This window comes from Lampetra fluviatilis, chromosome 55 (assembly GCF_964198595.1).
Source record: "Lampetra fluviatilis chromosome 55, kcLamFluv1.1, whole genome shotgun sequence".
NCBI classification, from domain to species: domain Eukaryota; kingdom Metazoa; phylum Chordata; class Hyperoartia; order Petromyzontiformes; family Petromyzontidae; genus Lampetra; species Lampetra fluviatilis.
The window spans coordinates 7,657,942-7,680,504 of record NC_136329.1 but is presented as its reverse complement, the minus strand read 5'-3'; the positions used below and the strand labels follow the sequence as shown (position 1 = coordinate 7,680,504).

General features: G+C 51.4%; 1 protein-coding gene across 1 annotated transcript; it reads left to right on the top strand.

Moving 5' to 3' along the window:
• The first annotated feature begins 5,372 nt into the window (after positions 1-5,372).
• LOC144949966 (gap junction beta-6 protein-like) lies at positions 5,373-21,455 on the top strand. Its single transcript, XM_078879956.1, has 6 exons — positions 5,373-5,447; positions 12,847-12,941; positions 14,690-14,805; positions 17,479-17,612; positions 18,533-18,777; positions 20,760-21,455. Exons 2-6 carry the CDS (start codon positions 12,876-12,878, stop codon positions 21,453-21,455), a joined length of 1,257 nt encoding a protein of 418 aa, XP_078736082.1. The 5' UTR covers positions 5,373-5,447; positions 12,847-12,875.
• The last annotated feature ends 1,108 nt before the right edge of the window (positions 21,456-22,563 follow it).

Sequence of the window (22,563 nt, the reverse complement as noted above, 5' to 3'; positions counted from 1 at the left end):
ATACACTACACTATACATTATATACACTACACACTACAATACACTACATTATACACTACACACTACTATACACTACACTACAATACACACTACATTATACACTACAATACACACTACACTATACACTACAACTATACATTATATACACTACACACTACAATACACTACATTATACACTACACACTACTATACACTACACTACAATACACACTACATTATACACTACAATACACATTACACTATACACTACAACTATACATTATATACACTACACACTACAATACACTACATTATACACTACACACTACTATACACTACACTACAATACACACTACATTATACACTACAATACACACTACACTATACACTACAACTATACATTATATACACTACACACTACAATACACTACATTATACACTACACACTACTATACACTACAATACACACTACACTATACACTACAATACACACTACAATACACACTACACTATGCACTACACACTACACTATACACTACACTACACACTATACACTACAATACACACTACACTATACACTACAATACACACTACACTACGCACTACGCTACACACTACAATACACACTACACTACACACTACGTTGCACCCCAAGGTGAACAGGGAATGGCTCTGACTCCCGGCCATGTAGTTTTATCCAGACCCGCTCACCATCATGAAGGTCCTTAATGATCGTGAGCAGAGGGTCAGGGACCCCGAAAGCACGAAGAACAACTCAGAGCCCAGGCCTACTGGTGGTATCATAGGCTTTGACCAGGTCAATAAAGCAGAGATGTAGGTCTTGTTGGAATTCCCTACACCTTTGCTGTAGCAGACGGACAGAAAATATGGCATGTGTGCAGGACCACCCTTTCCTGAAGCTGCATTGGGGCTCCACAAGCCTCTCCTCAGCGTGCCTGGCATGGCGATGTTGAATAATCCTTGCCAGGACCTTTCTCGTCACACTGAGGAGTGAGATGCCCCTGTAGTTGTTACAGTCTGTGTAGTTCCCCTTCTTAAAGAGGGGGACCACCAGGGCATCCATCCAATCCTGCTAAACCTGTCCAGTGGTCCAGACTGTTGTTATGATGTCATGTAGGGCAGTTTGTGCACAAACGCCACCCTCAGCATTCGCTAGGGAGATCATCTCTGCCCGATGCGTAGTGTCTGTCGCTTTTTCTCAACTATCCTGAACACCTCCTCTGTCAGCCAGGGTCTCTGGGGAGGTCTGGACCGTCTACCGAAAGCAGCCATTACAGCAGCATGAGCCACAGTCCTAAACCTCGCCCATTTCCCCTCGACATCAGGAGGAGTGGGGGACGATGAAATTCTCGCTTGCAACTTTCATAAACTAGCTGAGACCAGGCCACTTTGGGTTTGAATGGGGTCCTGGGTGGACACCCACCACTGAAGTGGATGAATGGCTGGCGCATCTTACAGATGACAAGTCGATGGTCAGTGGACAGATCAGCTCCACGGTAGGCCCTGGTGTCAAGGACATGGGACCCCATCCACTGTTCCGTCACTATGTAGTCCAGCAGATATTCTTGCTTGGACCTAGCATGCATCCATGATGTTGTGTGGATGCGCCGATGCCAGAACAGCGTGTTGGTAATTACAAGCCCATGGGCTGCACAAAAATCTAGCAGCCTCCTACCGTTGTTATTGAGCTGATCTGGCCCATGCCTTCCAATCACTCCAGACCAGGTGCCAGCATCATGACCAACTCGGGCATTGAAGTCACCCAACAAGATGACTCTATCCCGAGGGGGCCACTTTAGCCAGCACCTGTGACAGGTCATACAAGGGATCTGACTCATCATCCTTGCCTGCATCCCTCCACGGATTTTCATCTTCGATGGGGGCATAAGTAACCACGACCACCACTCCCCACCTCTGGTTGATGGGAAGGCGAGCCCAAAGTAGCCTGGGGCTTACGGCTTCCCACACCTCACTGCCACGCTTTGTTCAGAAGACCCACTTCCTGTTGTTTGGCAGTCTCCTGCCCCGAGTAGAGGACTGTCCACCCCTCATGTTGGCAGGAGCCAGAGCCAGTCTACCGGACCTCCTAAATGCCACAGAGATCCAGGCGGTACCGGTCCAGCTCCCGACAGAGGAGTGGCAGCCTCTCCTCCGCAGTGAGCGTTCGAACATTCCACGTGATCACCCGCAGTAACTTTTTGCTGTTTCTGGAGGAGCCTCGAGGGTAAGGATTCAGTCTCCTGGCTCCGCCAAACGGGGTTTGGCCAGGAGACGTCATAAATGCCTGTCCCCCCAGGGCCTCCGGCACAAGCTTAATGAGATTTTTATTACGTGGTTTACTGGTACTTGGATTGAAGGTGGAGGGGTTACCAGCCCCTTGCACCCGTCCAGAGCCTAATTAGGCCGCTGTGGTGGCTACAAACGCCATGAGGGGAATGGCCAATTGCAATTGGCCCTCCCCCCCACGGCACTGCTCACCACAGCGTTACCGTCCGGCACCAATGAGGAGGTATGGCGATATGTTGCCGGACACACAGACAAACCCACAAGTACACACACAGACACACACACTCGTACACCCACTCGTACACACACAGACACACACAGACACACGCAGACACACGTCCACACACACAGACACACATGCACACACAAACAAAGATAAAGATCCCCCATATAGCCTCGACAGACTGTAGGGGCAAGTGCTGTTAGCGAGCACCTATAAAGGCCGGCACGGCACACGAGGGGGTGGGTGGCCAACACCACGCCCGGCCGCCTTTGTCTCCCCAGTGACAATGTTCACTACACACCGCACCAGGTACTAATTTGAGGCTGAGTCGACCTAGGGGAGGCCCAGGACCGGTTCAGATAATCGTCACCGGTGTTGTCCGTGAGCGGGAATCGAACCCGGGTCGTCGGGTTCATAGCACAGCATAGCGCTAACCGCTACACTACCGCTCCCCCCACACACAACAACAACAACAACCGCCATTCGCCACTAAGTGGCGGTGACGTCACCACGACGCTTGTGCCAGGCCATGTGCACCCTGAGGCCACACACACACACACGTACACACACGCACATCGACACACAAAAAGACAAACACACACGTACACGCACAGACTCGCACATAGATACACACACGCACACACACGTACACGCACACACACACATACACGCACGCACATACACACACACACACACGTACACGCCCGCACATAGACACAAACACGCACACACGCACAGGTACACGCAGAGACACACGCACACACATAGACACACGCACATACACACACACGTACACGCAGAAACACACGCCCACACACATAGACACACGCACACACTCACGTACACGCACATACACGCACATACACACGCGCACACACAGCTACACGCAGAGACACGCACACACACATAGACACACGCACATAGACACATACGCACACACACACATACACACACGCACATACACACACGTACACGCAGAGACACACGCACACACATAGATACACACACGCACATAGACACACACGCACATACACACACACGCACACACACACACACAGGTACACGTAGAGACACACGCACACACATAGATACACACGCACACGCACATACACGCAGAGATACACGTACACGCACGCACATAGACACGCACGCACATAGACACACACGCACATAGACACACACACGCACACGCACATAGACACACACGCACACACACACAGGTACACGTAGAGACACGCCTACACACATACACGCACACACACGCACACACACACACAGGTACACGCAGAGACACGCACACACACGCACACACACGCACACACACGCACACACACAGGTACACGCAGAGACACGCCTACACACATACACGCGCACACACGCACACACACGCACACACACAGGTACACGCAGAGACACGCCCACACACATAGACACACGCACATAGACACACACGCACACATAGACACACACGCACACACATAGACACACACGCACACACACGCACACACACAGGTACACGCAGAGACACGCCTACGCACACACACGCACACACACGCACACACACGCACACACACGAACACACACGCACGCACACACACAGGTACACGCAGAGACACGCCCACACACATAGACACACACGCACACACACGCACACACACACATAGACACACACGCACACACACACACATAGACACACACGCACACACACGCACACACACAGGCACACGCAGAGACACGCACACACACATAGACACACACGCACACACACAGGTACACGCAGAGATACGCCCACATACGTAGACACACACGCACATACACACACACACACACACATAGACACACACGCACACACACAGGCACACGCAGAGACACGCCCACACACATAGACACACGCACATAGACACACACGCACATACATACACACTCACACACACACACACATAGACACACACGCACATACACACACACACACATAGACACACGCACATAGACACACACACATAGACACACACGCACATACACACACACACATAGACACACACACATAGACACACGCACATAGACACACACACATACACACACATAGACACACACACGCACACACACACACGCACACAGGTACACATAGAGACACGCCTACACACACACACACGCACACACACGCACACACATAGACACACGCACATACACACACACACACATACACACACACATCGACACACACGCACATACACACACACAGACACATAGACACACGCACATAGACACACACATAGACACACACGCACATACACATAGACACGCACACACACACACATAGACACACACGCACACACACATAGACACACACACATAGACACACACGCACACACACATAGACACATACACACACAGACACACACGCACACACACAGGTACACGCAGAGACACGCCCACACGCAGAGACACGCCAACACGCCTATCACCGTCACAGGTGGTCACACCCCCAGTGAGTCGTCACAGGCGTGGGCGGGGCGGGGCGGAGCTGCCGCTGGTGCCTCTGAGCTTGAAGGAGGAGGAGGGTAGGGGCAGAGTGGGGGGGGGGTAGAGTAGGGGAGGGGCAGAGTGGGGGGGTAGAGTGGGTGGGTAGAGTGGGGGGGGGTAGAGTAGGGGAGGGGCAGAGTGGGGGGGGTAGAGTAGGAAGGGGTAGAGTGGGGGGGGTAGAGTAGGGGGGGTAGAGTGGGGGGGGGTAGAGTGGGGGGGGGTAGAGTGAGGGGGGGGGTGAAGTGGGGGGGTAGAGTGAGGGGGGTGGAGTGGGGGGGGGGTAGAGTGGGTGGGGGTGGAATGGGGGGGGGGTAGAGTGAGGGGGGGAGTGGGGGGGAGACGAAGCGAGAGGCAGCTGAGGCATGGACGAGCCCTGTCCGGTCTGTGTTGAAGAGTCGCAAACGTGAATTGGACTGTGAGTGTTTATATGTCCACACACTCACACAGACTACACACACACACTCAGTGTATACACACAGACTACACACACACAGTATACACACACTCAGTATATTCACACAGACTACACACAGTATACACACACAGACTACACACAAACTGTGAGTGTTTATATGTCCACACACTCACACAGACTACACACACACACTCAGTATATATACACACAGACTACACACAGACTACACACACACAGTATATATATACACACACAGACTACACACAGACTCAGTATATATACACACAGACTACACACAGACTACACACAGACTCAGTATATATACACAAACTACACACACACGGTATAAACATACACACAGTATACACACTCACACAGACTACACACACACTCAGTGTATATACACACAGACTACACACACACGGTATACACATATACACAGTATACACACTCACACACACTACACACACACAGTATATACACACACAGACTACACACACAGACACACAGACTGTATACACACACACAGTATACACACACATTATACACACACAGCACTACACACACACACTCACACAGACTTAGAGAGAGACACACAGACAACACTCACACAGACTACACTCACACTCACACAGACTGTATACACACACACAGAGACACTCTCACACAGACTTAGAGAGAGACACACACTACACACACACAGCACTACACACACACAGCACTACAGACACACAGCACTACACACACAGCACTACACACACAACACACAGACACTAACAGACACAGCACTACACACAGACACACAGCACTACACACACACAACACTACACACGCACAGCACTACACACACACAACACTACACACACACAGCACTACACACACACACCATTACACACACAATACTACACACACAGCACTACACACACACAACACTACACACACACACACCATTACACACACACAACACTACACACACACAGAACTACACACACAACACTACACACACACAGCACTACACACACACAGCCCTACTCACACCCACACTACACACACACAGCACTACACACACACAACACAACACTACACACACACTACACTACACAGAGAGCACTACACACACACAACACTACACACACACATAGCACTACACACACAACACTACACACAGCACTACACACACACAACACTACACACACACTACACTACACACACAGCACTACACACACACAACACTACACACACACACAACATTACACACACACAACACTACACACACACAGGACTACACACACACACAACACTACTCACACCCACATTACACACACACTACACTACACACACACACCATTACACACACACAACACTACACACACACATCACTACACACACAACACTACTCACACCCACACTACACACACACTACACTACACACACACAACACTACACACACACAACACTACACTCACACACACTACACACAGACACTACACACACAGCACTACACTCACACAAAACTACACACACAACACTACACACAGACACACAACACTACACACACAACACTACACACACACAACACTACACACAGACAGCACTACACACACACACAACACTACACACACACAACACTACACACACACAACACTACACACACACAACACTACACTCACACACACTACACACAGACACACAGCACTACACACACACAGCACTACACACACAGCACTACACACACACACAGCACTACACACACACAGCACTACACACACACAGCACTACACACACACTACACACAGCACTACACACACGCAGCACTACACACACACAGAACTACACACACACAGCACTACACACACACAGCACTACACACACACTACACTACACACACACACAGCACTACACACACAGCACTACACACACAGCACTACACACACACACTACACACACACACAATACTACACACAGCACTACACACACACCACACTACACACACACAGCACTACACACACAGCACTACACACACACAGCACTACACACACAGCACTACACACACACTACACACACACACAATACTACACACAGCACTACACACACAACATTACACACACACACAACACTACACACACACACACAGCACTACACACACACAGCACTACACACACACACAGCACTACACACACACAGCACTACACACACAGCACTACACACACACACTACACACACACACTACACTACACACACTACACTACACACACACACTACACTACACACACAACACTACACACACAGCACTACACACACACAGCACTACACACACACACACAGCACTACACACACACAACACTACACACACACACACACTACACACAGACACACAGACACTACACACACACAACACTACACACACACACACAACACTACACACACACACACTACACACAGACACACGGACACTACACACACACACTCACACAAAACGACACACACAACACTACACACACAACACTACACACACACAACACTACACACACACTACACACACACAACACTACACACACAATACTACACACACACACAACACTACACACACACAACACTACACACACACTACACAACACACACAGCACTACACACACACAACACTACACACACAACACTACACACACACAACACTACACACACACAACACTACACACAGACACACAGCACTACACACACACAACACTACTCACACACACACTACACACACACTACACTCACACAAAACTACACACACACAGCACTCACACACAGCACACACACACCGACTACACACACACACAACACTACACACACACAACACATACACCGAGAGTAATACGAGATATAACCACACCCTGAGTGATCACACACGCACACGTGTACACTCATTGCCCTATTGTGTGTGTGTCTGTGTGTGTCGACTCAGCCTCAAATGAGTACCTGGTGCGGTGTGTAGTGAACATCGCCACTAGGGAGACAAAGGCGGCCGGGCGTGGTACTGGCCACCCACCCCTTCGTGTGCCGTTCCGGCCTTCATAGGTGCTACTCGCTAACAGCACTTGCCCCAACAGTCTGTTAAGGCTACACGGGGGATCTTTGTCTTGTGTCTTTCTAACTTTGTATATGTATGCAGTCGCTGTGTGTGTGTGTATGTATAGTTTGTGTGAGTGTGTGTGTCTGTGTGTGTGTGTCTCTAAGTATGTGTGAGAGTGTGTGTCTCTCTAAGTCTGTCTGTATATATTGTCTATGTGAGCGTGTTGTCTGTGTGAGTGTGTGATTGTGTGTCTCTCTAAGTCTGTGTGTGAGTGTGTGTCTCTCTCTGTCTGTATCTATAGTCTATGTGAGTGTGTTGTCTGTGTGTATATAGTCTGTGTGAGTGTGTCTCTAAGTCTGTGTGAGTGTATGTGTCTCTCTAAGTATATATCTGTGTGAGTGTGTCTCTAAGTCTGTGTGAGTGTATGTGTCTCTCTAAGTATATATCTGTGTGAGTGTGTCTCTAAGTATATGTGAGTGTCTCTCTCTAAGTCTGTGTGTGAGTGTGTCTCTCTCTCTGTCTGTATCTATAGTCTGTGTGAGTGTGTTGTCTGTGTGTATATAGTCTGTGTGAGTGTGTCTCTAAGTCTGTGTGAGTGTATGTGTCTCTCTAAGTATAGATCTGTGTGAGTGTGTCTCTAAGTATATGTGAGTGTCTCTCTCTAAGTCTGTGGGTGAGTGTGTCTCTCTCTCTGTCTGTATCTATAGTCGCTGTGTGTGCGTGTTGTCTGCGTGTGTATAGGGAGACAAAGGCGGCCGGGCGTGGTGCTGGCCACCCACCCCCTCGTGTGCCGTACCAGCCTTCATAGCTCACTACTCGCTCACAGCACTTGCCCTTACCGCCTATCAGAGGCTACATGGGGGACCTTTGGTGAGCGGTGGTGCAGCGGTTAGCACGGTGATGACCGGTCTCTATGGTGATGATCGGTCTCCATGGTGATAACCGGTCTCCACGGTGATGACCGGTCTCCATGGTGATGACCGGTCTCCATGGCGATGACCGGTCTCCACGGTGATGACCGGTCTCCATGGTGATGACCGGTCTCCATGGTGATGATGGGTCTCCACGGTGATGACCGGTCTCCATGGTGACGAGAACATGAAATGTGTTGGCCATGTGCCCGAGCAGCAACAGTCAAATCAGGTCGCATTAATTATGGATGGAATTTCCCCGGCCATAGAAATGTGTAATTTGAGACCAGTGGTGCTGGCGCTGCCGCTGCTAACAACAGCCAACAACAACCAACAACAGCTAACAACAACAGCTAACAACAGCGAACATCAGCTAACAACAACGGCCAACAACAGCTAACAACAACAGCCAACAACAGCCAACAACAGCTAACAACAACAGCTAACAACAACAACTAACAACAGCTAACAACAGCCAACAACAGCCAACAACAACAGCTAACAACAACAGCTAACAACAGCCAACAACAGCTAACAACAGCTAACAACAACAGCCAACAACAGCTAACAACAACAGCAGCAGCGGCCTTCTTGCAAATGGCGTCACGGACCGCCCATTTCCCGTAGTGGGAAGTGGGGGGAATTGTGGGAACGGTCGACTCGGAGCTGTTGGTTGGCAAGAGAAAAAAAATTAACCCGTAAAAACAAAGTTTTTCACTATAAATCCTTTATATGCGTGGCGGCTAGAGTCCTCTCGTCCTCTGGCTTGAGATGGCTGCCACATATGAGTCAGATGATTGCCTGCCACCATTAAGCAATTGGTAATTAAATATACTTTATTTTTTCCTAAAAAGTGTAAAATTTTGGAAAAAAAATTTCACGAAAATAAATTGTCACGCACAACGAGTCTGTGTGGAAAATGTCAGCTCGATTGGATCACGGGAAGTGGGTTAAAAAACGACCGAAAGATTTGCACGGTCGTAAGCGCGCAAGCAAGCAAGTGAACTTAATATAAAGGATTTAACAGACGAGAAACAACGATGCCAGAGACGAGACTGCTTTGTCACGGTGGCCGTCCCGTAGACAATGCGGTGGCGGGTTCAGACTGGACCCACCTGAGTTCAAACCGGGTTCTTGAGTGTCATATCTAGACTCACACAGAGAGCCATAGCTCACGCAGAGAGCGATAGACTCATACGGAGAGCCATAGACTCACGCAGAGAGCCATAGACTCACACAGAGAGCCATAGACTCACACAGAGAGCCATAGACTCACAGAGTCATAGACTCACGCGGAGAGCCATAGACTCATACAGAGAGCCATGGACTCACACAGAGAACCATAGACTCACATAGAGAGCCATAGACTCACGCAGAGAGCCATAGACTCACAGAGAGACACATAGATTCACACAGAGAGCCATAGACTCATACAGAGAACCATAGACTCACGCAGAGACCCATAGACTCACACAGAGACCCATAGACTCACGCAGAGACCCATAGAATCACACAGAGGGACATAAACTCACGCAGAGATCCATAGACTCACGCAGTGACCCATAGACTCACGCAGAGACCCATAGACTCACACAGAGGGCCATAGACTCACGCAGAGATCCATAGACTCACGCAGAGACACATAGACTCACACAGAGAGCCATAGACTCGCACAGAGAGCCATAGACTCGCACAGAGAGCCATAGACTCACACAGAGAGCCATAGACTCACACAGAGCCCCATACACTCATACAGAGACCCATAGACTCACACAGAGAGCCATAGACTCACACAGAGAGCCATAGACTCATGAAGAGCCATAGACTCACTCAGAGAGCCACAGACTCACTCAGATAGCCATAGACTCACACAGAGAGCCATAGACTCGCCGCACAGAGAGCCATAAACTCACATAGAGAGCCATAAACTCACTCAGAGAGCCACATACTCACTCAGAGAGCCATAGACTCGCCACGCAAAGAGTCATAAACTCACACAGAGACCAGTAGACTTACACAGAGACCCATAGATTCACACAGAGAACCATAGACTAACACGGAGAGCCATAGACTCACGCGGAGAGCCATAGACTCACACAGAGAGCCATAGACTCACACAGAGAGCCATAGACTCACACAGAGAGCCATAGACTCATGAAGAGCCATAGACTCACTCAGAGAGCCACAGACTCACTCAGAGAGCCATAGACTCACACAGAGAGCCATAGACTCGCCGCACAGAGAGCCATAAACTCACATAGAGAGCCATAAACTCACTCAGAGAGCCACATACTCACTCAGAGAGCCATAGACTCGCCACGCAAAGAGTCATAAACTCACACAGAGACCAGTAGACTTACACAGAGACCCATAGATTCACACAGAGAGCCATAGACTAACACGGAGAGCCATAGACTCACGCGGAGAGCCATATACTCACACAGAGAGCCATAGACTCACACAGAGAGCCATAGACTCACGCAGAGACACATAGACTCACACAGAGAGCCATAGACACACACAGAGAGCCATAGACTCACAAAGTCCCACAGACTCTTCACACAGAGACCCATATACTCACCACATAGAGACCCATAAACTCACCACATAGAGACCCATAGATTCATCAGCAGATATCCAAAGACTCGCCACACAACTAAGGGCAGAGGATCGACGCTCACAACAAGCAGAGCGCCGAGCGGCTAAAATACACTTACACACCGCTATACACACACAGCCCTCACACACACAGCCCTACACACACACAGCACTACTACAACTAACTACCACTACTACTCCCACCACTACTATTACTACCACTACTATTACCACTACTACCACTACTACTACCACGACTACCACTACTACTACTATTATTACCACTACTATCCCTACTACCACTACGACTACGACCACCACTACTACTACCCCTACTACTACTACTCTTACCACTACTACTATTACCACCATTACTATTACCACCACTACTACCACTATGACTACTACCACCACTACTACCACCACTACTACCACTACTACTACCACGACTACCACTACTACTACTATTACCACTACTACTACTACCACCAATACTACTACCACTACTACTACTATCCCTACTACCATTACTACTCCCTCTACTAACACTACTACCACTACTACTACTACCACCACTACTACCACCACTACTACCACCATTACCACTACTACTACCACTACTATCCCTACTACAACTACTACTCCCGCCACTACTACTACCACCACTACAACCACCGCTACTATTACCACCACCACTACCCCTACTACTACCGCCACTACCACACGTGTCCCGCTAACGATACCACCATTGTGGACAGCGCTCTACCGATGATAAAAATGATTCCAATGGTGATGGTGATGATGCGAACGCCCATTCTTCCTCCTCCTGTTGCAGATTCCTGCCCGTCGCGGATTGCCGCAAGCATGAGTTGGAGCCTGCTCAACGATGTCCTTAAGAATGTGGCCAAGTATGAAACGGCAGTCGGAAAGGTTCGTTCCTTTTGTCGAGATGTTGACGACCTCGCCTGGTATTCAGGAGGTCGTGGGTTCGATCCAGACCCTGATGCCTGCTGCTGCTGTATATTTGGAATGTGTATGTCTTTCTCATCATTATCACGGTAGCTAGGAGATGTTAGCTACCTCGCCTGGTGTGCAGGAGGTCGTGGGTTTGATCCCGACCCTGATGATGTCTGCTGCTGTATATTTGGAGTTTGCGTCTCCCTCTCTCATCATCATCATCACGGTGGCTAGGAGATGTTAACGACCTCGCCTGGTATACAGGAGGTCATGGGTTCGATCCCGACCCCGATGACGCCTGCTGCTGTATATTTGGAGTTTGCGTCTCTCTCTCTCATCATCATCACGGTGGCCAGGAGATGTTAACGACCTCGCTTGGTATACAGGAAGTCGTGGGTTCGATCCCGACCCTGACGATGTCTGGAGTTTGAGTGTCTCTCTCTATACACCTGGTCGCGTGGATTTCTCTATGGGTCCCTCCGGGATTTCCCTACACATTTGGAATCAACGTCACCACGCGCTAAGAGTATTGGGCTGCTGCTATACATTCCCACGTAATGATGATGCTGACGATGATAAGCCCACTTGATTGAGTCATCATTTGTGATAGGGTCGCTTGTTAGAATGAGCTACGTAGTCTCAAGTTGGCCTCACCTGGTAAAATAAAAAATAAAAATTCGTTTAAAGTATCCCTGTGTCCCCAACCACGTGCTATCGGTGTTGTCCAATGGGCATCGTCAATGTACCCCCAACCACGTGTTATCGGTGTTGTCCAATGGGAATCGTCTATGTAGCCCCAACCACGTGCTATCAGCGTTGTCCAATGGGCATCGTCTATGTACCCCCAACCACGTGCTATCAGCGTTGTCCAATGGGAATCGTCCATGTCTCCCAACCACGTGGTATCATCGTTGTCCAATGGGAATCATCCGTGTCCCCAACCACGTGGTATCAGCCGTTGTCCAATGGGAATCGTCTATGTAGCCCCAACCACGTGTTATCGGCGTTGTCCAATGGGCATCGTCCGTGTCTCCCAACCACGTGTTATCGGCGTTGTCCAATGGGAATCGTCTATGTAGCCCCAACCACGTGTTATCGGCGTTGTCCAATGGGCATCGTCCGTGTCTCCCAACCACGTGTTATCGGCGTTGTCCAATGGGCATCGTCCGTGTCTCCCAACCACGTGTTATCGGCGTTGTCCAATGGGCATCGTCCGTGTCTCCCAACCACGTGTTATCGGCGTTGTCCAATGGGCATCGTCCGTGTCTCCCAACCACGTGTTATCGGCGTTGTCCAATGGGCATCGTCTATGTAGCCCCAACCACGTGGTATCGGCGTTGTCCAATGGGCATCGTCTATGTAGCCCCAACCACGTGCTATCAGCGTTGTCCAATGGGAATCGTCCGTGTCTCCCAACCACGTGGTATCAGCGTTGTCCAATGGGCATCGTCTATGTAGCCCCAACCACGTGGTATCGGCGTTGTCCAATGGGCATCGTCTATGTAGCCCCAACCACGTGCTATCAGCGTTGTCCAATGGGAATCGTCCGTGTCCCCAACCACGTGGTATCAGCGTTGTCCAATTGGCATCGTCTATGTACCCCCAACCACGTGGTATCGGCGTTGTCCAATTGGCATCGTCTATGTAGCCCCAATCACGTTCTATTGCCGTTGTTCAACGGGCAATCGTCGACGTCGCTGTCCGCCGCGTGCGCTGCGCAGGTCTGGCTGTCGGTGCTGCTCATCTTCCGGCTGCTGGTGCTCGTCGCCGTGGCGGACAAGGTCTACTCGGACGAGCAGAAGGAGTTCGAGTGCAACACGCGGCAGCCGGGATGCAAGTACGCAAGCGGGAGCATGCGATGTGCAGCAGCGGTCACGCTTCCTTGCCACACACACGCCACACACACATGCCACACGCCACACACATACACGCGCCACACACACACGGCACACACACATACCACACGCCACACACACACGCCACACACATACACGCCACATGCGCCACACATACACACGGCACACACTCACGCCACACGCCACACACATACACGCCACACACATACACGCCACACACATACACGCCACATGCGCCACACATACACACGGCACACACACACGCCACACACACACGTGCCACACACACGCCACACACACACACATACACGCCACATACGCCACACACACACGTGCCACACGCACGCCACACACACACACGCCACACACACACACGCCACACATACATGGCACACACACACGCACACAGAGAAAGCATCACTCAACCTGACCCCCATGACGACCCCAACCCCACGAGGCTGACTCACTGCATCTGGCGGAGGATTGCTCCTCTGAGCAAAATAGTTCCGCCTTTTATTTGTCGCAATTTGGAGGGTTTTTTTAGTTGATGTTTTTTTGCCCTTTTCTTTTTTTTCATGGAAATTGGTTCGTAAGTAAGTGCAGGGTGTTCGTAAGTGCGGGCGTTTGTAAGTGCTGGGCATTCGTAAGTCTGGCATTCGTAAGTGCGGGTGTTCATAAGTGCAGGCGTTCGTAAGTATGGATGGTGTTCGTAAGTATGGGTGGCGTTCATAAGTATGGGTGGCGTTCATAAGTACGGGTATTCGTAAGTGTGGGTGTTCATAAGTACGGGCGTTCGTAAGTACGGATGGTGTTCGTAAGCACGGGTGGCGTTCATAAGTACGGGTGTTCGTAGATACGGGTGTTCATAAGTGTGGGCGTTTGTAAGTCTGGCGTTCGTAAGCACGGGTGGCGTTCGTAAGTGCGGGCATTGGTAAGTGCAGGTAAGTACTGGTGGCGTTTGTAAATACGGGTGGTGTTCGTAAATGCGGGTGGCGTTCGTAAGAGCGGGCGTTCGTAAGTATGGGTGTTCACAAGTCGAGGACTGTCTGTACTCCGGTTTACACTTTCCACAATGTAGATGCTTGTGCCAATTGTTGGTAGCCGTCCCTGGCAGCGTGCATCATTAATGGCCAACTCATAGTGGAATACAAACGACTCTGTTTATATTTACTTATTCGTCCAGGGAAGATGTATCCGAATGATTAATCTTTTCTTCATCCTGGAGCAATCGGATGATCAATGAAACTCTTGTTTTTAGTCACAGATGTCCCAGTTGGGGCACGGGGTCAGAAATAACAAAGAACACACAAACACGATAGGAGTGTAAAGTATATGAAAGGTAGGCAATGAGTCCCAAGACTGTGTTTTGTTATTTACGAGTGTCCTGCCAAGTTTATTTTTTTGCAGTTGAGGGGCGATGTTGTTGTTGCTGCTGCTGCTGTGTGTGGCATCCCAGTTTGGTGGGGAGCGGTAGTGTAGTGTCTTCTTGGTTCTTTCGGTAAAGTCACGTAGAAGGGAGACAGCGTCTCCCTGTCAGACCTGGTCTTCACCTGAGGACGGCTGCTTGCGTTGTGGCCGAAACGTCGTGAGAATTATTTTATTATGTTTTATTTTTATTATTTTATTACTTCCCTTCTACGTGACTTTACCGAAAGAACCAAGAAGATGAATCCCTGGAGCCACGAAAGCTTTAAATCGAAAGGTAGTGTAGTGGTTAGCGCTACATTGTGCTACAATCCCGGCGACCCGAGTTCGATTCCTGCTCACGGCCAACACCGGTGACGATTATTTGAACCGGTCCTGGGCCTCCACTAGGTCGACTCAGCCTTAAACGAGTACCTGATACGGGGGCTCTTGGTCTTTGTGTGAGGGTTTTAGCTTTGGGAGGAAATTGGAGAACATGCAGCACATAATACCGCTTGGATTAGGCACAGTTAATCAACACATGGTAACCTGCATAGGCACGCAATTAACCAGTGTTGTTATTTGTGCTACTGCACCACCCAGTTAGACCCGCCCACCACTCAGGTGGCCCCGCCCACCACTCAGTTAGACCCGCCCACCACTGGACTATCCCCGCCCACTGCCCAGGTTGCCCCGCCCACCACTGAGCTAGCCCAGCCAACTGCCCAGGTTGCCCCGCCAAACACCCAGACAGCCGTCGCCCACCATCGCTCCCAACCCCGCCTCCTCCTGAACTCTGTCTATCTGCCCCTCCTCACGTCCTCGCCAGAGGTCGCAACCGGGTACCCGATACCCGTACCCTAGCCGATACCTGGCTACCCGTACCCAGCCGGGTACGGGTAGCCGGGTAGCCGTTTGCGACCCTGGTGCGGCCGGGTACGGGCACGGGTAGGCAGTGAGTCACTGGTGAGTCACCGTTTGTTACTCATTTCGGGTAGGGTACGGGTAGGCCGTTTGTCACTCATTTCGGGTAGCGTACGGGTACGGGTAGGCCGTGAGTCACTGGTGAGTAACCGTTTGTCACTCATTTCGGGTAGGGTACGGTTACGGGTAGGGAACGGCTACCCGTACCGGCCGGGTACGGGTACCCATTTGCGACCCTGGGGCGGCCGGGTACGGGTACAGGTAAGGAATCAAAACCCGTTTGCGACCTCTGTCCCTCCTTGCCCCCCGCCCCACCCCCACCCTAGGACCGTGTGCTATGACTACTTCTTCCCCGTGTCGCACATCCGCTTCTGGGCCATCCAGCTGGTGCTCGTGTCCACGCCCACAATGCTCGTGCTCATGCACGTGGCGGCGCGACGATTCCGGAACAAGTTCAAAGGTGACGGCCGCGGGAGATCGAGCGTTGCTCCCTCTGACCCCCCCCCCCCTCCACAACTCGCCAACCCGTCACCCGCTCGCGACGCGTGAGGTTCTATCCGGGCGACCCGGTTCACTCCCACCACGCAGTGCCGGATGAAGCTTGTGCGGGGCCTGTAGCAAATGTTGTTATAAAGGGGGCATACATAAAAAAAACACGTAAATATTAAAACACAAATTTTTTACTTGCATAGTAAAGTGATTGTATTTTGTCATTTGCTATACAACCAGTCGTTCATTAAAGTTGAAGGCGGTATAGTACTATAGTAAGTGCAGAATCACTGAACCGGAATTGATAGCGTGAAAGCATTTAGCGCGGGGCCCTTGAAAGTGCGGGGCCCGTAGCATTTGTAGCTACTTTTGCTTCGGGGATAATCTGGCACTGCCACCACATAGAGGCCCGCAGAGCTTGGGAAATTGTTGGCAGCATCATATTTCTTGTCTTGTGTTCCCCATCTCTCTCTCTCATGTATCCATCTCTCGTATTGTGAACCTCCTTCTCTCTCTCTCGTGTATCATCTCTCTCTTGCTCCCCATCTCTCGTGTATCAAAATATCTCTCTCTTGTTTCCCATCTCTCTCTCATGTATCCATCTCTCGTATTGTGATCCCCTTCTCTCTCTCGTGTATCAATCTCTCTCTCTCTCTCTCGTGTATCCATCTCTCTAGTGTGTCAATCTATCTCGTGTTCCCCATCTCTCTAGTGTGTGAATCTATCTCTTGTTCCCCATCTCTCTCTCTCATGTATCCACCTTTGTCTAGTGTATCCACCTCTCTCTTCAATGTATCCATCTCTCTCTCTCTTGTTCTCCATCTCTCTCTGTTTTGCGTTTCTTTCTTCTCGTGTTCCCCTTCTCAATGTCTCCCCCACCCCCACCCACAGGCCGTGAGGACCTGGACAAGATGGAGGGGGGCCTGGTTTGGACCTACCAGCTGAGCGTGATATGCCGAGTGGTCGTCGAGGTGGGCTCCGCCTACCTCTTCTGGAGGTTCTGCTCGCCCCTGGGCCTCATCCTGCCCATGGTGGCCCAGTGCTCGGTGGCCCCGTGCCCCAACTCGGTCGACTGCTTCGTGTCGCGCCCCTCCGAGAAGACCGTCTTCATCATCTTCATGCTCACGGTGTCCGGGGTGAGTGCTCGGACGTCCGTCCGTCTGTCCGTCCGTCCGGCCGGCCGTCCGGCGGATCCGTGCCACCGCCTCTGTCTGACCGGCTGTCGTTTGTGTGTCTCCGATCGGCCATTTTCTCTTTTTTTTCTCCGTTCGCTTGTCCGATTGGCCGATCGTCCGTCCAAACGGCGTGCGAGCGCCCGATCGCCCGTCCGTCGGACCGTCAGATCGCCCGTTTGTCCATTCGTACTTCGGACATTTCCGTTTTCGGGCACCAACATCAGAGCGGCACCCGCAGTAACCGCACGTACTTGTGGCAAAGCATGCAAACCAGCAGGCTCTGATAATGTGCTGTTCGCCTTTTGGAACTGTTCTCTGGTCTGACAATGGTGGTGAGACAAGGCCATAAAGAAGGCTGCTGTCTCTGGTGTAGGCCAATCGGTTTCAAAGACAATGTCATCTATTATCAGACCATGTTTGTTTGCATGTTTTTCCACAAGTTTGTGTGTTGTTAATCCATAATAGATGTTTTTTTGTGATAGATCGTGTAAATATATAAATGTCGTGTCGTTAAACCCGCTGCCAACGCAGCCTTGGTAACCATCATCAGCAGCCATCAGGGAAACACGCGGACATGCAAAGATAAAGATCCCCCCGTGTAGCCTTAATAGACTCTTTAGCGCAAGTGCTGTTAGTGAGTAGCACCTATGAAGGCCGGCACTGTGGCACACTAGGGGGTGGTGGGTGGCCAGCACCACGCCTGGCTGCCTTTGTCTCCACAGTGGCGATGTTTACTACACACCGCACCAGGTACTCATTTGAGGCCGAATAGACATAGGGGAGGCCCAGGACCGCGTCACTGCTATGAATCCAACTTGGGCCGCCGGATTCACAGCGCAGCAGCGCACTAACCGCTCCCCTTTAGACACACACACACACAGAGACACAAACACACAGAAAAACACACACTCACACACACTCACACACACAAGCCCATGCATATGCAGGTAACGCAACAGCCGGCACCGTGAAGTCATCGTCACGCGGCCGCTGCCTTAACCGGTTCGGCGAGCTTTTAGGTGGCCTCCGACTTCTTGGCAGCCATTTGTGCAAAGTCGGTGCCAGTCGCCCAGGGGGGTGGCACAGGGGTGGGGGTGGGGGGGAGAGTCAGGAGGGGGTCGTTGTGTAACCCGCCGCATTGGCTTACGGCTACGACGGCGAGAGTAGCTGGGTGCATGAGAGGTGACAAGATGCCGACACTCGGACATTCGCTCAGAGCTGCCGGGCTTCCTCGGAGGTCAACTCGGCCCCCGATTCCTATGAGTGCCTGGGTGTGGTGTGTAGTAGACGTCACTGCTGGGGCGTGGTGCTGGCCAACCACCCTCTCGTGTGCCGTGCCAGCCTTTTTAGGTGCTGCTACTCGCGAAGAGCACTTGCCCCCAAAAATTCTGAGATTTGGGCCATCCTGTATAATAATAACAATAACCCATCTTGTCCTCACTTTTAGGCCATCTTGTATAACAATAACCCATCTTGTCCTCACTTTTAGGCCATCCTGTATAACAAAAACCCATCTCGTCCTCACTTTTAGGCCATTTTGTATAACAATAACCCATCTTGTCTTCACTTTTAGGCCATCTTGTATAACAAGAACCCATCTTGTTCTCACTTTTAGGTCATTTTGTATAACAAGAACCCATCTCGTCCTCAGTTTTAGGCCATCTGTATAACAAGAACCCTACTTGTCCTCATTTAGGGCCACCCAATATAATAATCCTACTTGTCCTGACTTTTTGGCCACTCTGTGTATTCAGCCACGTCTCAATGTTAAAAGCCACGTGCTAAAGTCGTGACGTCGCCGTCTTTCTCACCAACCAATCAGAGTGTCTCAATGTAAAAGCCACGTGCTTAAGTCGTGACGTGATCGTCTTTCTCGCTAAACAATCAGAGCTCCTCATTGCTTAAGTCGCGACGTAACCATCTCTCTCTCTCGCCCCGCCCAGATCTGCCTCTTCCTCAACCTCATTGAGCTCTTCTACATCCCCATCAAGTACTGGCTGGGGCCGTTATTCTGCAGCACGCGAAGGAATGTCAACCTCCGCGAGCCGCCCCTCTCGGCAGTGCGGAGCGACTCAACGCGCTCGGCCCCCGACGACAGGGCCGCAGCCTGCTGCAGCTGCCGCTGCGACTGCTCGTGCCACCCGGCCCGCGGCAGGGCCGAACTCACCCGCGGCGGCAGCTACGGTGACGGCGGCGGTTCCGGCGGTGGCGGTGGCTGCGGTGGTGGCAGCCGGAGCTCGGCTTGCGCGGGGCGGCCAAACGGAGTGCTTCCGGGGCGGTGCGTCGTGGTCTTAGAAGCGCAGGACAAGGCCGGCAGGAAGAAGAAGGGCGTGACACGGATGCAGGCAATAGAGATGGGCGATGGCGATGGTGGAGGTGGTGGAGGAGGTTGCTCTCCTCCCCCAGTGTCCCCTGCGGCTTCGTTGCTGGTGTCACCGCGGGCGCCGCACCTGGCCACGCACGGGAAGTGCCGCTCGTGCGGCGAGGAGGTGACAGAGGACGGTGGCGACGAGGAGGCGCAGGAGGAAGAGGAGGAAGTGGGAGAGCGGGCGCTGCTAGGGGCGGGCAAGGGCGGCCGTGGCAAAGAGGGCGCCTTGAGCAAGGAGAGGCGGGCGGGCAGCATGGGAGATGGGAAGTGACGATGATGATGATGACGACGACGACGGCGGCGGCGGCGAAGGGGAGGACTCCGTTTCCGTGGATTTTTCTGTTTTTGTTTTTGCTTCTGTTACTCGGTTCCCTTGACGTTTGGCAAAAGTAATCATTCAGCCCGCATCTACGCGGGGGCGTGCCAGACTGGGGCATCGGCGTGCCTTGGCGGGTAACGAGCTCTCGCTCATCTCTCTCCCGCCTGCCCGAAGACGAAGCCATGGAACTACTCAGGGAGCGACAACGTTGAGACGATGACGACGACGTGTCGGTTTTCGTGCGCAGAGGCGGCGTTCGTCGTCGGTCGGTGCAAACTGCGCGTCTCTCTCTCTCTCTTCGCAATTGCCGATGGGGGACCCGCTCGGACGAGGTGCGGGAAGGCAGCGGTGGTAGCAGCCGCGGTAGCCGCGTGGTGGTGAGGAGCTGGCGACACCAACGGTTGTGTCCCCCCCCCACCGCAACCCCCCAAGCTCTCACAGTCCTCTAAATATTCCGATGTTTTCAGACAATTAAATAAGCGTTTATATTCGTGTTGGGGAGGAATCCGGAGCGCCTAGACAAAAACAAAAACCCCAGACGTGCGCGCGGGGTGGGAGGGTGGGGGGCAACACCTTGCTATTACAGATGGAACAGATGGGAATTAGTCCACACACTCTGCTGTAGGAAGGAGTGAGATGGAACAGATGGGGATTAGTCCACACACTCTGCTATAGGAGGGAGCGAGATGGAACAGATGGGGATTATTCCACACTCTCTGCTGTAGGAGAGAGTGAGATGCAACAGATGGGGATTAGTCCACACACTCTGCTGTAGGAGGGAGCGAGATGCAACAGATGGGGATTAGTCCACACACTCTGCTGTAGGAGGGAGTGAGATGCAACAGATGGGGATTAGTCCACACACTCTGCTTTAGGAGGGAGTGAGATGCAACAGATGAGGATTAGTCCACACACTCTGCTGTAGGAGGGAGTGAGATGGAACAGATGGGGATTAGTCCACACACTCTGCTGTACGAGGGAGCGAGATGGAACAGATGGGGATTAGTCCACACACTCTGCTGTAGGAGGGAGTGAGATGCAACAGATGGGGATTAGTCCA

Coding starts and splice junctions, on each gene's coding strand:
- LOC144949966 (XM_078879956.1), top strand. CDS start 12,876: ATGAGTTGGAGCCTGCTCAACGATGTCCTTAAGAATGTGGCCAAGTAT. Junction 14,806..17,478: donor ACGCGGCAGCCGGGATGCAA/GTACGCAAGCGG, acceptor CCCCCACCCTAG/GACCGTGTGCTATGACTACT. Junction 17,613..18,532: donor ATTCCGGAACAAGTTCAAAG/GTGACGGCCGCG, acceptor CCCCACCCACAG/GCCGTGAGGACCTGGACAAG.